Source organism: Xenopus tropicalis, chromosome 7 (assembly GCF_000004195.4).
Source record: "Xenopus tropicalis strain Nigerian chromosome 7, UCB_Xtro_10.0, whole genome shotgun sequence".
Taxonomy (NCBI): Eukaryota; Metazoa; Chordata; class Amphibia; order Anura; family Pipidae; genus Xenopus; species Xenopus tropicalis.
In genome coordinates this window covers 18,025,627-18,042,097 of record NC_030683.2, presented here as the reverse complement: position 1 = coordinate 18,042,097, position 16,471 = coordinate 18,025,627, and the positions used below count along the sequence as shown (strand labels likewise).

Here is a 16,471-nt window from a genome sequence, read left to right as displayed (position 1 = left end):
CCACAGCCCCAGTCCCTTCCCAGAGGCTATTATCCCCCCACTGCTACTATAGGCACCATCTCTCCCTATTATACCTGCTATCCCACAGCCCCAGTCCCTTCCCAGAGGCTATTATCCCCCACTGCTACTATAGGCACAATCTCTCCCTACTATACCTGCTATCCCACAGCCCCAGTCCCTTCCCAGAGGCTATTATCCCCCCACTGCTACTATAGGCACCATCTCTCCCTACTATACCTGCTATCCCACAGCCCCAGTCCCTTCCCAGAGGCTATTATCCCACTGCTACTATAGGCACCATCTCTCCCTACTATACCTGCTATCCCACAGCCCCAGTCCCTTCCCAGAGGCTATTATCCCACTGCTACTATAGGCACCATCTCTCCCTACTATACCTGCTATCCCACAGCCCCAGTCCCTTCCCAGAGGCTATTATCCCCCCACTGCTACTATAGGCACCATCTCTCCCTACTATACCTGCTATCCCACAGCCCCAGTCCCTTCCCAGAGGCTATTATCCCCCACTGCTACTATAGGCACCATCTCTCCCTACTATACCTGCTATCCCACAGCCCCAGTCCCTTCCCAGAGGCTATTATCCCCCCACTGCTACTATAGGCACCATCTCTCCCTACTATACCTGCTATCCCACAGCCCCAGTCCCTTCCCAGAGGCTATTATCCCCCCACTGCTACTATAGGCACCATCTCTCCCTACTATACCTTCTATCCCACAGCCCCAGTCCCTTCCCAGAGGCTATTATCCCCCCCACTGCTACTATAGGCACCATCTCTCCCTACTATACCTGCTATCCCACAGCCCCAGTCCCTTCCCAGAGGCTATTATCCCCCCCCACTGCTACTATAGGCACCATCTCTCCCTACTATACCTGCTATCCCACAGCCCCAGTCCCTTCCCAGAGGCTATTATCCCCCCACTGCTACTATAGGCACCATCTCTCCCTACTATACCTGCTATCCCACAGCCCCAGTCCCTTCCCAGAGGCTATTATCCCCCCACTGCTACTATAGGCACCATCTCTCCCTACTATACCTGCTATCCCACAGCCCCAGTCCCTTCCCAGAGGCTATTATCCCCCCACTGCTACTATAGGCACCATCTCTCCCTACTATACCTGCTATCCCACAGCCACAGTCCCTTCCCAGAGGCTATTATCCCCCCACTGCTACTATAGGCACCATCTCTCCCTATTATACCTGCTATCCCACAGGCTACTACCGCTACTAGATGCCAGTAAGGGGTCTGTGCAAGGAGGTATTTTGTGCTGCATTGCATGGCTTCCCTTATGCTGTTCCAACTTTCAAATGCCCCGGGGCCCCAATCTCTACATGGCTCTGGGCAGTCTCCCATGTTTGGCCACCCTATAAGGACCCCGGCCTTTATCGTGCATAAGAAGATGCATACATACTGAATACAAGAATGTTAGAGACAGGATTTGCCCCATTAGGTGCAAGGGGCAGACTCTGCATTATCTCAGTTAGGGAACTGCACACACTGCTTATAATCTGTAGGCAACAATGATTTCAGGCAGTATGGAAGGAGGAGATAGAGAAATACGGGGGAGACATTATCAGTTGTAGACTTCAGGTCGGTTCAGCATGAGAACTTGTATTGACCATTTCACAGTGACGCGTCTGCCAGTTTCCTGTTCATTTGCTCTTACAGGGAATCCTGGCACAGTACGACTGTCCTTACAGTATTGCTGCCCTGATAGATTTCCCTTTCCTGGAGATTGTACGTGGCTGATTCAGGCGGTCTCTAGCTATCCATAAGTCCTTTTAGCTGGGACTGTATATCTTCCGGGAGCTCTAGAGGGGGAAGCTCTGGCAGAGGAATGTCTAGAGGTGGAAGATTGGGAATAGGAATGTCCGTGCCCTTCCCGCTGTGCGCTACAAACTTCTGCCAGGCGGATGTGGGGTTGGCGGCACTTCCCGTCGGCTGCTGCAAATTCCACAGTTCCGACTTCTCCACGAAATCGGTGTCGATGTCCAGATCCTTTTCTGGATTCTTCTGCAGCCTGGCCACTTCCGCCCGCAGCTTCTTGTTCTCCTTTCTCAGCGCCTCATTCTCGGCGAGCAGCGTGTCCACCAGTTGGTTTAACTCTTTGATGGTGGTCGCTTGCTCCTCCAGTTTCGTCTTGTCGTCCTTAGGGGCTTTGGACACCTTGCACGTCTCCATGGGCTCCTTCCGGCGCTGCAGCAAATACATTAAGGAATCTGGCTCTCTATCCAGCACGCTGGGGATATCCTGCACGTATTTCCCTGGGTTGGAACCTGATTTCTGCCCCGCAGAACCAAGTGTATTTTGGCTGTCGGCATTATCAGCGGCAGATCGGTAGGAGGCCTGGAGGTGGGCACTCAGCTCCCTCTCTGCCACTATTGCTTTTTGTTGGGTTCGGAGCTTCTCTTCCCTTCTCGCTCGCTTCAATCTCTCTTGGATCAACAGCTGGTGCTTTATGTGGCTTTCCCGCTGCAGCTCCAGGGACAGCTGAGCCTGTGGGATTATAGGCAACATCTGTAAATGCTGAGTATTTTATTAAATATAATGTGTTTAACCCCTAGAATAGTAATAATGTAATAATGCAGGCATTCCAGTAAAATGGAATCCCAATGCAGTCTATGGAGAAAGAGGAGTTATATGCACCTCCATACCTTCATGTAACGTGCTCTTCTGAGCACTTTTGCATCATTATGGTTTAGATTTCATGACATTAGCAGCTTTTATAATGATAATAGCATGAATGAAGTGCACCCCCTGCCCCGGTAAGGGACACACTGAATGGCAAAAGTCAGCATCTCCTGACCCCACTCCCCCTGGATCACTCAGTGTGACAGAACTGAGCAGAGGGGAGTCAGGAGATGCTTCATCTATCAGTAACTTAAAACACCCTTGTCCAGAGAGAACAATTTTAGCAGTTTCAGTTGGTCACTGGAAACACTTACCTGCTCAGACTGTGTCAGCTTCTTGGCCTCAGAGAGATAGGCTGCAACATAGAAGAGACAGAAGGTAAATGAGGCACAAAACAACCAATATTTCTGCAACTGGTGAGCATTACTCCAGCACCCCCAGACCAGCACCAGTCCCCCAATATGGCTGCTTTGCACTAAATAGACTAAGCTAGAGGGGCAGGAAGAACATGTGCCCAAATATTTCTTACCTAGTTTCCCAACAAATACTGAGCACTGTTAATCAGATAAGAAGAAAGAAGGGGGGGCATTAAGGCCCAACACAGGGCACTGGGGCATTAGCCATGTACTCACTGAGAGTTCTGGTTCGGCACTAAGCACAGGGGGCGCTGCTGGGCACTGGGATAATATCACTGATTAGTTCCCGTTTAGGAAGGATATTGTCTGTGACCTACCGGCAGCTTTCTTGTGGCAAGCAATGGCCTCTTCATATTTGCCTGTTGCCAGAAACCGATCTGCTTTTCTGCTTTGTTGATGTGCCTAGGAAATAAGAGTAGCGCATTGCATTGTGGGTCTCTGGGCTAATATCCGGTTAAAGAAGGGGAGATCTAAACTACCTGCAGCCTGTTTTGAAGCTAAAACCCACGTGGATATATTTTATTTAAAGAGAAATATAACCCCCCCCCCTTATTGACATTAATTTAGTTGGGCTTCTGCAGGAAACATTATCTGAACTTCTAGTAAATAATTATACAGACATACCTGAGACCCACATCCCCTCCCTCACTTTTTCCCATTAAGAAGTGATGGACTTGGAGGTCCCCCTTGTTTCCCCGAGTATGGGTGCACTACCCACTATGGGAAGCAGGGGGAGCCCAAGTGCCCATACGTCAGTTACCCTTGAACTTCCTGATGGTTTTCCCCATCCTGCTCAGCAGCCCCAGCACGTTTGTGCTAATTATGCTAAAGTTCAATTAGGTGATTCACTAATTATAAATGTAGGCTCTGGTCCAAGTCACTTGTCACGGAAACAAAGAAATATCCAGAATAATTACTGACACGGCGCCTTTATGGATCCATAGGCGATTAACCCTATCCAGCAGGACATTCCAAACAAACAGGGGGGGGGGGAATGTTGTTGTGGTGGTTCTGCATGATGGAGCCGGCGTCCGTGCCTTGTGCATAGGGAAAGACATAATAACTAACCTGTGCCGCACTATATCCTCCTCCTGTGGGTAAATAAACACCCAGTCCTGCCTCCCAGTGTCAACACCAGTCACTCTGCTGCCATTACATCAATGTATAACCAACCTTTCCCAAAACAAACCTACTAAACACAAAGATGGTGTGAATCCTTTCTCCCAGCATGCCATTAGCACCGGGGCTCAGAGAGGTGTTAGTGCTGGATGCCGCTGCCGAGCAGCTCTGAGTACTGACACCCATTGATAGGGAATGTACGAACAGAGCCAATAGAACACATCTGGATGTATGGACACACTGATCTGCTGTGTTATATTTGTAAATCCATTAACCCTTTCATGCTAAATAGATCAGACCACTGGGGATCATTCTGGCTTGGCCAGGTCTATCTACAGCTATAATCGCCATTGGTTAAACTTGGGTGAAAATGTAACTGCTCGGGTCCCTAAGAGCAGAATCTTAGCCTTTGCATGTCCCCTCACCATTCTTTATAATAAACTATGTGGCAAATACATATTTTGGGGATTAAAACCAAGTGAAACAATGTAGTAGGAGACATTTAGGTTCTGGAATGGTGTAAAATGCGACACCATGACTTGGGGTTCTCTTGCCAATAGGGTCCCAGCCATGACATTAGCAGAACAATGGTGCCGGGGGAACTGTGCCAAATCTGTGCCACCTTGGAGGATTCACTGACTTATTAGCAAGACCTGAGCTGATTGTGCTGCAATTAAATACAACAAAGTGGTCTTTGGCATCACGCGCAGGAACGGTGAGGGGGGGGGGCGGTGCAACAATTACCTGTATTCTAAGCACAAATCCAGTGCTTGGCATAACAGGACTGAGCAACTGGGCTGCCCACACTGACCCTATCCAGCTCCAGGTAGGAACTACTACAGGGCCACCTCTGCTCACTCTGGGCAAGCAGAGCAGTCCAGTCAGCGACTGTTGGGACCCCTCTATCAGATATGGACACACAGCCTACACTTATGTTACCCCCACACTGGGCAGTTAGGGAGTGATACTATGACACCCAAGATCTCACCCAGGGATCTGACAGTATGAGCAGTGCCAGGGGCCAACCCATCGCCAGGTTCCATTCTGCGTAGGGAAAGTAGGAAAAGAATGCAGATTATTGATTGGTTATTTATAGGGCTGTATCATGTGACGAGACCCGATTCCCTATTGGGCCAAAGCCGTGCATTAGTTATTAAGATTCCCGTAGATCAGCAGCTGAAAGCAAAGCCCGGTGTGATTTCCAGTAAAAGGGCGAGGGGTTAATCATTAGTTTTGCTGCAAAGCGACTCTTCTACTGCCGCAACCAACTGCATCCCCACGTGGTTATGGGAGTGACCAACTACAACTCTCAGTACCCCCTGTTACCCCTGTATTGGATAATGTGTTATTTACCCCTCCCTGCTATAGGAAGTAATAAAGAGAGTACGGTTGCACCTTCCACTTGGATATATCTCAAGTCTAATTATATTCCCCCATAAAGGGATCTCAAATCAGGTGAGGATGGAAGGAGAATGTGCATCAGGAGTAACAGACCAAAATATACACAGAAAAAGAGAGCACCATGAAGGTGATCTCAAAAGACTCCAGTTAGGTGCACCATTCCCTCCCCATTATAACAGGAAAATCAATTGATTTTATATTTTGGTCTGTTAGGTGCACCTAACTGGAGTCTTTTGAGATCACCTTCATGGTGCTCTCTTTTTCTGCTATAGCAAGTCACAGATGTGTTACACTGCCAGCACTCTTACCCCCCCCCCCCCCGGGTAATGCATATTGGCACACACAGCCGCCACACCCCAGATATATAAACACCAACACAATACTGATATTACCAGGTACCTACACGGCAACCCTCCCTCCTGTGCTTATTGGTTCCTTCCAGGCACCTAAGGGCCCCCACACACAGGAAGATATCAGCTGCTGATTGGGGTCCCTCAGACCAATTGTGCTGTTTCCCTGCCCGTGTATGTGCACCCCGATGGCCCTACCCCGCTTAAAATTGCCCACATCTCGGTTGGGCAGGTTTGATTTACCCATTGGTCGGGCAGTGTGTTTAATGGAGAGGGACCCATTGGCTGCTCAGTGCTGCGGGGCAACATCTCAGGGATATATCCTATCAGTGCAAGGCAATGTGGCCCCAGCAAGGCTTGGGGTTGTGCCAGTATATCTGTGGGACAAAGCAATAGAATGGGGGCCCCTTCCCATAGCCAATCAGGATAAGGTTATCCTCACCTCTCCCAATGGCCATGCCCACTCCCACACCTTGTGTCTCAACCCTTTCTCCTTGTAGATTGTAAGCTCTTTTGGGCAGGGCTCTCTTCACCTCTTGTATCGGTTATTGATTGCTTTATATGTTACTCTGTATGTCCAATGTATGGAACCCACTTATTGTACAGCGCTGCGGAATATGTTGGCGCTTTATAAATAAATGTAATAATAATAATGCTTCTGTATGTACAGCGCTGCGGGATATGTTGGCGCTTTATAAATAAATGTTAATAATAATAATAATGCTTCTGTATGTACAGCGCTGCGGGATACGTTGGTACTAAATAAATATAATAATAATCTATTATCCAGCACAATACCCCTGTCCCTCGCAGGCTTGGTGAGGAAAGAGTGCAGGCCCTGGGGGCCACATCAATATAACAAACTGCACTGCAATTGGCTGACAGGCTGATGACAAATGGAGGTAGTTACAGTTCCACAACAGCAGCAGTTGGTTTATCCCTGGGCTCTGAGAGTAACTACCCGGCAGGGCCTTGGGCAGTTCCTGTGGGCGGTGCATCTAAGGGTTAATAGTCTGGCACAGGTGGCACACAGGGCACTCACCAGGTTTAGGGGACTTTCCATCACTTCCATAGAGTCCGGCTGGGCCTGCGGGGCTGCTATACTGGAAGGAGCCTGTATCCGGGGCCGCTCATCGGGCTGCGCTGGGGAGAAGAGAACAAGAAAATCTCTGGCTCCGTGATCCCGGCTGTGTCAGCAGCACAGACAAACAGCCTCCTGCAGCAACACAACAACTTCCGCCCTCTCACCCCGCCCACTCTTACGTCACTCTCTCCGCCTCGGCCTGTCAGCGGCGTGATGATGACGTATAACAGCAGAGGCGGGGCAAGACAAGATGGAGGGACGTGGTTGGCGCGGAGGGGCGGAGTTAAGGGCTGGTGGGCGGTACTAGGGGCACCTAGGAAACGCTATAGGCCGGTGCTGTGGCTGGTTGGAGGCTTATGGGCGCAGACGTGCCTTATAACAGGGGGAACGTTAATGCTTTCTGTAGGGGGGGGGGCATTGGTTTAGTCTGACCGAGTTTGGTTGGAGGATGAAGTACAAATAGGGGTCTGAAATTCCTCGCCTCCTATTGGCCTGGGATAAAGGGGCTCCCCATAACTTCCGCACTCTGCCCTGCACTGTGTGACAGAAACACCCGGGATTCAGTTAAAGTGCAGTCTCCCTGGAAGCAGCTCTCTTTTTATTTAGCACTGACCAACTGCATGGAGGGATGCCTGTGGATTTAACCACTGCTTGCTACTTGCTCTCTTGTTTAAAGGGGACCTACACATAAATATGTATAATAGAAGTCCTTTGCAAATGGAACATAAAGACATTTTTTTTATTAAACTGAGCTGTCAATCATATATTGCCTGCCCCGCCTCTATGCCTGATATTGAGCAGGCAATATATGACTGACATCTCAGATTTTTAATTACCAATACTTTCACTTTCAATGCAGCACCTCCTAGATGGCGAATACACAAGGTTTTAGGGTTATACAATATTTGCCTTAATAACAGTGCCCTAAAATGGCGCCTACCTGCTTGCTGTGACTGTGACTTCCAAGACTGAAGGAAACAACATTTAAATAGTTTATATAGTGTTAGTGAAGTTTATTTTGTTTAGCACCCACCCATTATCAATATATATAGATTAAGTAGATATGTAGGCACAGGTACCAGTCAGGTAAAGTGATCTGGTAAAGGTTAAGTTGACCAGTAGAGAGATACCGGCCAGTGGCCTGGAACCCAGATCCCTTGGAGTAGAAGGATCTCAGGGAGTAGGTCCCAGCCCAGCTGGGTGTCCCTTCGCTTTAGGCAGAGTATTGCTAGGGAGAGCGGCCTCTAGCTTATCAGCCCTTACACCCCTGAGATGTACTTATAACTGTAACAGTCTAATACTTTGTTCATGGGGTTCCTGTTCCCTCTCATTCACTAATGTGTCCGTTAGGGTGAAGACACACTGAGCTACTTATAGCAGCTACTTTTTCATGGCTGCTAAACTCCAGAAAATCCCCTGCCATAGACAATACTGAGAGTTGCCTCTGCTAAAATACACATAGAGACAATTATCAGTAAATGATCAGCATTGTCTATTTTAGTAGCCACAACAAGTAGCTGCTACTAGTAGCTCTGTGTGTCTTCACCATTATGGAGAAAAGTACCAAAGGGTAACAGTAACCGGGACTTCCTGGGCCAGTAGGGGACACTTCCCTCCCGAAGGGTAACAGTAACCGGGACTTCCTGGGCCAGTAGGGGACACTTCCCTCCCAAAGGGTAACAGTAACCGGGACTTCCTGGGCCAGTAGGGGGCACTTCCCTCCCGAAGGGTAACAGTAACCGGGACTTCCTGGGCCAGTAGGAGACACTTCCCTCCCAAAGGGTAACAGTAACCGGGACTTCCTGGGCCAGTAGGGGACACTTCCCTCCCAAAGGGTAACAGTAACCGGGACTTCCTGGGCCAGTAGGGGACACTTCCCTCCCGAAGGGTAACAGTAACCGGGACTTCCTGGGCCAGTAGGGGACACTTCCCTCCCAAAGGGTAACAGTAACCGGGACTTCCTGGGCCAGTAGGGGACACTTCCCTCCCAAAGGGTAACAGTAACCGGGACTTCCCGGCCCAGTAGGGGACACTTCCCTCCCAAAGGGTAACAGTAACCGGGACTTCCTGGCCCAGTAGGGGACACTTCCCTCCCAAAGGGTAACAGTAACCGGGACTTCCCGGGCCAGTAGGGGACACTTCCCTCCCAAAGGGTAACAGTAACCGGGACGTCCTGGGCCAGTAGGGGGCACTTCCCTCCCAAAGGGTAACAGTAACCGGGACTTCCTGGGCCAGTAGGGGACACTTCCCTCCCAAAGGGTAACAGTAACCGGGACTTCCCGGCCCAGTAGGGGACACTTCCCTCCCAAAGGGTAACAGTAACCGGGACTTCCCGGCCCAGTAGGGGACACTTCCCTCCCAAAGGGTAACAGTAACCGGGACTTCCCGGCCCAGTAGGGGACACTTCCCTCCCAAAGGGTAACAGTAACCGGGACTTCCCGGGCCAGTAGGGGACACTTCCCTCCCAAAGGGTAACAGTAACCGGGACGTCCTGGGCCAGTAGGGGGCACTTCCCTCCCAAAGGGTAACAGTAACCGGGACTTCCCGGGCCAGTAGGGGGCACTTCCCTCCCAAAGGGTAACTAACCGGGACTTCCCGGCCCAGTAGGGGACACTTCCCTCCCAAAGGGTAACAGTAACCGGGACTTCCTGGGCCAGTAGGGGACACTTCCCTCCCAAAGGGTAACAGTAACCGGGACTTCCCGGCCCAGTAGGGGACACTTCCCTCCCAAAGGGTAACAGTAACCGGGACTTCCTGGCCCAGTAGGGGACACTTCCCTCCCAAAGGGTAACAGTAACCGGGACTTCCTGGGCCAGTAGGGGACACTTCCCTCCCAAAGGGTAACAGTAACCGGGACTTCCTGGGCCAGTAGGGGACACTTCCCTCCCAAAGGGTAACAGTAACCGGGACTTCCCGGCCCAGTAGGGGACACTTCCCTCCCAAAGGGTAACAGTAACCGGGACTTCCTGGGCCAGTAGGGGACACTTCCCTCCCAAAGGGTAACAGTAACCGGGACTTCCCGGCCCAGTAGGGGACACTTCCCTCCCAAAGGGTAACAGTAACCGGGACTTCCTGGCCCAGTAGGGGACACTTCCCTCCCAAAGAGTAACAGTAACCGGGACTTCCCGGGCCAGTAGGGGACACTTCCCTCCCAAAGGGTAACAGTAACCGGGACGTCCTGGGCCAGTAGGGGGCACTTCCCTCCCAAAGGGTAACAGTAACCGGGACTTCCCGGGCCAGTAGGGGGCACTTCCCTCCCAAAGGGTAACAGTAACCGGGACTTCCCGGCCCAGTAGGGGACACTTCCCTCCCAAAGGGTAACAGTAACCGGGACTTCCTGGGCCAGTAGGGGACACTTCCCTCCCAAAGGGTAACAGTAACCGGGACTTCCTGGGCCAGTAGGGGACACTTCCCTCCCAAAGGGTAACAGTAACCGGGACGTCCTGGGCCAGTAGGGGGCACTTCCCTCCCGAAGGGTAACAGTAACCGGGACTTCCTGGGCCAGTAGGGGACACTTCCCTCCCGAAGGGTAACAGTAACCGGGACTTCCTGGGCCAGTAGGGGACACTTCCCTCCCAAAGGGTAACAGTAACCGGGACTTCCTGGGCCAGTAGGGGGCACTTCCCTCCCGAAGGGTAACAGTAACCGGGACTTCCTGGGCCAGTAGGAGACACTTCCCTCCCAAAGGGTAACAGTAACCGGGACTTCCTGGGCCAGTAGGGGACACTTCCCTCCCAAAGGGTAACAGTAACCGGGACTTCCTGGGCCAGTAGGGGACACTTCCCTCCCGAAGGGTAACAGTAACCGGGACTTCCTGGGCCAGTAGGGGACACTTCCCTCCCAAAGGGTAACAGTAACCGGGACTTCCCGGCCCAGTAGGGGACACTTCCCTCCCAAAGGGTAACAGTAACCGGGACTTCCTGGCCCAGTAGGGGACACTTCCCTCCCAAAGGGTAACAGTAACCGGGACTTCCCGGGCCAGTAGGGGACACTTCCCTCCCAAAGGGTAACAGTAACCGGGACGTCCTGGGCCAGTAGGGGGCACTTCCCTCCCAAAGGGTAACAGTAACCGGGACTTCCTGGGCCAGTAGGGGACACTTCCCTCCCAAAGGGTAACAGTAACCGGGACTTCCCGGCCCAGTAGGGGACACTTCCCTCCCAAAGGGTAACAGTAACCGGGACTTCCCGGCCCAGTAGGGGACACTTCCCTCCCAAAGGGTAACAGTAACCGGGACTTCCCGGCCCAGTAGGGGACACTTCCCTCCCAAAGGGTAACAGTAACCGGGACTTCCCGGGCCAGTAGGGGACACTTCCCTCCCAAAGGGTAACAGTAACCGGGACGTCCTGGGCCAGTAGGGGGCACTTCCCTCCCAAAGGGTAACAGTAACCGGGACTTCCCGGGCCAGTAGGGGGCACTTCCCTCCCAAAGGGTAACTAACCGGGACTTCCCGGCCCAGTAGGGGACACTTCCCTCCCAAAGGGTAACAGTAACCGGGACTTCCTGGGCCAGTAGGGGACACTTCCCTCCCAAAGGGTAACAGTAACCGGGACTTCCCGGCCCAGTAGGGGACACTTCCCTCCCAAAGGGTAACAGTAACCGGGACTTCCTGGCCCAGTAGGGGACACTTCCCTCCCAAAGGGTAACAGTAACCGGGACTTCCTGGGCCAGTAGGGGACACTTCCCTCCCAAAGGGTAACAGTAACCGGGACTTCCCGGCCCAGTAGGGGGCACTTCCCTCCCAAAGGGTAACAGTAACCGGGACTTCCCGGCCCAGTAGGGGACACTTCCCTCCCAAAGGGTAACAGTAACCGGGACTTCCCGGGCCAGTAGGGGACACTTCCCTCCCAAAGGGTAACAGTAACCGGGACTTCCCGGCCCAGTAGGGGACACTTCCCTCCCAAAGGGTAACAGTAACCGGGACTTCCTGGCCCAGTAGGGGACACTTCCCTCCCAAAGGGTAACAGTAACCGGGACTTCCTGGGCCAGTAGGGGACACTTCCCTCCCAAAGGGTAACAGTAACCGGGACTTCCCGGCCCAGTAGGGGGCACTTCCCTCCCAAAGGGTAACAGTAACCGGGACTTCCCGGCCCAGTAGGGGACACTTCCCTCCCAAAGGGTAACAGTAACCGGGACTTCCTGGGCCAGTAGGGGACACTTCCCTCCCAAAGGGTAACAGTAACCGGGACTTCCCGGCCCAGTAGGGGACACTTCCCTCCCAAAGGGTAACAGTAACCGGGACTTCCTGGCCCAGTAGGGGACACTTCCCTCCCAAAGGGTAACAGTAACCGGGACTTCCCGGGCCAGTAGGGGACACTTCCCTCCCAAAGGGTAACAGTAACCGGGACGTCCTGGGCCAGTAGGGGGCACTTCCCTCCCAAAGGGTAACAGTAACCGGGACTTCCCGGGCCAGTAGGGGGCACTTCCCTCCCAAAGGGTAACTAACCGGGACTTCCCGGCCCAGTAGGGGACACTTCCCTCCCAAAGGGTAACAGTAACCGGGACTTCCTGGGCCAGTAGGGGACACTTCCCTCCCAAAGGGTAACAGTAACCGGGACTTCCTGGGCCAGTAGGGGACACTTCCCTCCCAAAGGGTAACAGTAACCGGGACTTCCTGGGCCAGTAGGGGGCACTTCCCTCCCGAAGGGTAACAGTAACCGGGACTTCCTGGGCCAGTAGGGGACACTTCCCTCCCGAAGGGTAACAGTAACCGGGACTTCCTGGGCCAGTAGGGGACACTTCCCTCCCAAAGGGTAACAGTAACCGGGACTTCCTGGGCCAGTAGGGGGCACTTCCCTCCCGAAGGGTAACAGTAACCGGGACTTCCTGGGCCAGTAGGAGACACTTCCCTCCCAAAGGGTAACAGTAACCGGGACTTCCTGGGCCAGTAGGGGACACTTCCCTCCCAAAGGGTAACAGTAACCGGGACTTCCTGGGCCAGTAGGGGACACTTCCCTCCCGAAGGGTAACAGTAACCGGGACTTCCTGGGCCAGTAGGGGACACTTCCCTCCCAAAGGGTAACAGTAACCGGGACTTCCCGGCCCAGTAGGGGACACTTCCCTCCCAAAGGGTAACAGTAACCGGGACTTCCTGGCCCAGTAGGGGACACTTCCCTCCCAAAGGGTAACAGTAACCGGGACTTCCCGGGCCAGTAGGGGACACTTCCCTCCCAAAGGGTAACAGTAACCGGGACGTCCTGGGCCAGTAGGGGGCACTTCCCTCCCAAAGGGTAACAGTAACCGGGACTTCCTGGGCCAGTAGGGGACACTTCCCTCCCAAAGGGTAACAGTAACCGGGACTTCCCGGCCCAGTAGGGGACACTTCCCTCCCAAAGGGTAACAGTAACCGGGACTTCCCGGCCCAGTAGGGGACATAGTTACATAGTTAGTTACATAGTTACATAGGGTTGAAAAAAGACCTGTGTCCATCAAGTTCAACCCATCCAAGTAAACCCAGCACACCTAACCCACACCTACCAATCTATACTCACATACATAAACTATAAATACAACCACTAGTACTAACTGTAGATATTAGTATCACAATAGCCTTGGATATTCTGATTGATCAAGAACTCATCCAGGCCCCTCTTAAAGGCATTAACAGAATCTGCCATTACCACATCACTAGGAAGGGCATTCCATAACCTCACTGCCCTCACCGTGAAAAACCACCTACGCTGCTTCAAATGGAAGCTCCGTTCCTCTAATCTAAAGGGGTGACCTCTGGTGCGTTGATTGTTTTTATGGGAAAAAAGAACATCCCCCAACTGCCTATAATCCCCTCTAATGTACTTGTACAGAGTAATCATGTCCCCTCGCAAGCGCCTCTTTTCCAGAGAAAACAACCCCAACCTCGACAGTCTAACCTCATAGTTTAAATCTTCCATCCCCTTAACCAGTTTAGTTGCACGTCTCTGCACTCTCTCCAGCTCATTAATATCCTTCTTAAGGACTGGAGCCCAAAACTGCACTGCATACTCAAGGTGAGGCCTTACCAGGGACCTATAAAGGGGCAAAATTATGTTCTCATCCCTTGAGTCAATGCCCTTTTTTATACAAGACAGCACTTTATTTGCTTTAGTAGCCACAGAATGACACTGCCTGGAATTAGACAACTTGTTATCAACAAAAACCCCTAGATCCTTCTCCATTAAGGAAACCCCCAACACACTACCATTCAGTAGATAGTTTGCGTTTATATTATTTCTACCAAAGTGCATAACTTTGCACTTATCAACATTGAACCTCATTTTCCAGTTTGCTGCCCAGTTATCTAATTTTGTCAAATCGCTCTGCAAAGCGGCAGCATCCTGCATGGAACTTATAGTTTTGCACAATTTAGTGTCATCAGCAAAAATAGAAACAATACTGTCTATGCCCACCTCCAGGTCATTAATAAACAAGTTAAACAGCAAAGGCCCAAGGACTGACCCCTGCGGTACTCCACTAACCACACTGGTCCAATTAGAAAATGTTCCATTTACAACCACTCTTTGTACTCTATCCTTCAGCCAGTTCTCTATCCAATTACAAATATTATGTTCTAGGCCAATATTCCTTAATTTGATCATTAACCTTCTGTGAGGTACTGTATCAAACGCTTTAGCAAAGTCCAAGTAGATGACATCAACTGCCATTCCAGCATCAAGGTTCCTGCTCACCTCCTCATAAAAGGCAACTAAATTAGTCTGGCAAGATCTGTTACGCATAAAACCATGCTGGCACAAACTAATAGTATTGTGAACTGCAATGTATTCAAGTACCCTATCCCTTATTACCCCTTCCAAAAGTTTTCCTACTACTGATGTCAGACTAACAGGCCTATAGTTTTCAGGCTGAGAACGGGATCCCTTTTTAAATAACGGCACCACATTAGCAATCCGCCAGTCTCTTGGCACCATGCCAGACCCTCCCAAAGGGTAACAGTAACCGGGACTTCCCGGCCCAGTAGGGGACACTTCCCTCCCAAAGGGTAACAGTAACCGGGACTTCCCGGGCCAGTAGGGGACACTTCCCTCCCAAAGGGTAACAGTAACCGGGACGTCCTGGGCCAGTAGGGGGCACTTCCCTCCCAAAGGGTAACAGTAACCGGGACTTCCCGGGCCAGTAGGGGGCACTTCCCTCCCAAAGGGTAACTAACCGGGACTTCCCGGCCCAGTAGGGGACACTTCCCTCCCAAAGGGTAACAGTAACCGGGACTTCCTGGGCCAGTAGGGGACACTTCCCTCCCAAAGGGTAACAGTAACCGGGACTTCCCGGCCCAGTAGGGGACACTTCCCTCCCAAAGGGTAACAGTAACCGGGACTTCCCGGCCCAGTAGGGGACACTTCCCTCCCAAAGGGTAACAGTAACCGGGACTTCCTGGGCCAGTAGGGGACACTTCCCTCCCAAAGGGTAACAGTAACCGGGACTTCCCGGCCCAGTAGGGGACACTTCCCTCCCAAAGGGTAACAGTAACCGGGACTTCCTGGGCCAGTAGGGGACACTTCCCTCCCAAAGGGTAACAGTAACCGGGACTTCCCGGCCCAGTAGGGGACACTTCCCTCCCAAAGGGTAACAGTAACCGGGACTTCCTGGCCCAGTAGGGGACACTTCCCTCCCAAAGGGTAACAGTAACCGGGACTTCCCGGGCCAGTAGGGGACACTTCCCTCCCAAAGGGTAACAGTAACCGGGACGTCCTGGGCCAGTAGGGGGCACTTCCCTCCCAAAGGGTAACAGTAACCGGGACTTCCCGGGCCAGTAGGGGGCACTTCCCTCCCAAAGGGTAACTAACCGGGACTTCCCGGCCCAGTAGGGGACACTTCCCTCCCAAAGGGTAACAGTAACCGGGACTTCCTGGGCCAGTAGGGGACACTTCCCTCCCAAAGGGTAACAGTAACCGGGACTTCCTGGGCCAGTAGGGGACACTTCCCTCCCAAAGGGTAACAGTAACCGGGACTTCCCGGCCCAGTAGGGGACACTTCCCTCCCAAAGGGTAACAGTTACCGGGACTTCCCGGGCCAGTAGGGGACACTTCCCTCCCAAAGGGTAACAGTAACCGGGACTTCCTGGGCCAGTAGGGGACACTTCCCTCCCAAAGGGTAACAGTAACCGGGACTTCCCGGCCCAGTAGGGGACACTTCCCTCCCAAAGGGTAACAGTAACCGGGACTTCCTGGGCCAGTAGGGGACACTTCCCTCCCAAAGGGTAACAGTAACCGGGACTTCCTGGGCCAGTAGGGGACACTTCCCTCCCAAAGGGTAACAGTAACCGGGACTTCCTGGGCCAGTAGGGGACACTTCCCTCCCAAAGGGTAACAGTAACCGGGACTTCCTGGGCCAGTAGGGGACACTTCCCTCCCAAAGGGTAACAGTAACCGGGACTTCCTGGGCCAGTAGGGGACACTTCCCTCCCAAAGGGTAACAGTAACAGGGACTTCCCGGGCCAGTAGGGGACACTTCCCTCCCAAAG

The 16,471-nt window shown here is 52.4% G+C and overlaps 1 protein-coding gene across 1 annotated transcript; it reads right to left on the bottom strand.

Moving 5' to 3' along the window:
* Positions 1–1,609: 1,609 nt before the first annotated feature.
* Positions 1,610–7,141, bottom strand: nrbf2 (nuclear receptor binding factor 2). Its single transcript, NM_001016183.3, is given in 4 exon segments — positions 1,610–2,514; positions 2,964–3,004; positions 3,383–3,467; positions 6,978–7,141. Coding segments are annotated over 4 exon segments (891 nt in total). The 5' UTR covers positions 7,008–7,141; the 3' UTR covers positions 1,610–1,779.
* Between the last annotated feature and the right edge of the window lie 9,330 nt (positions 7,142–16,471).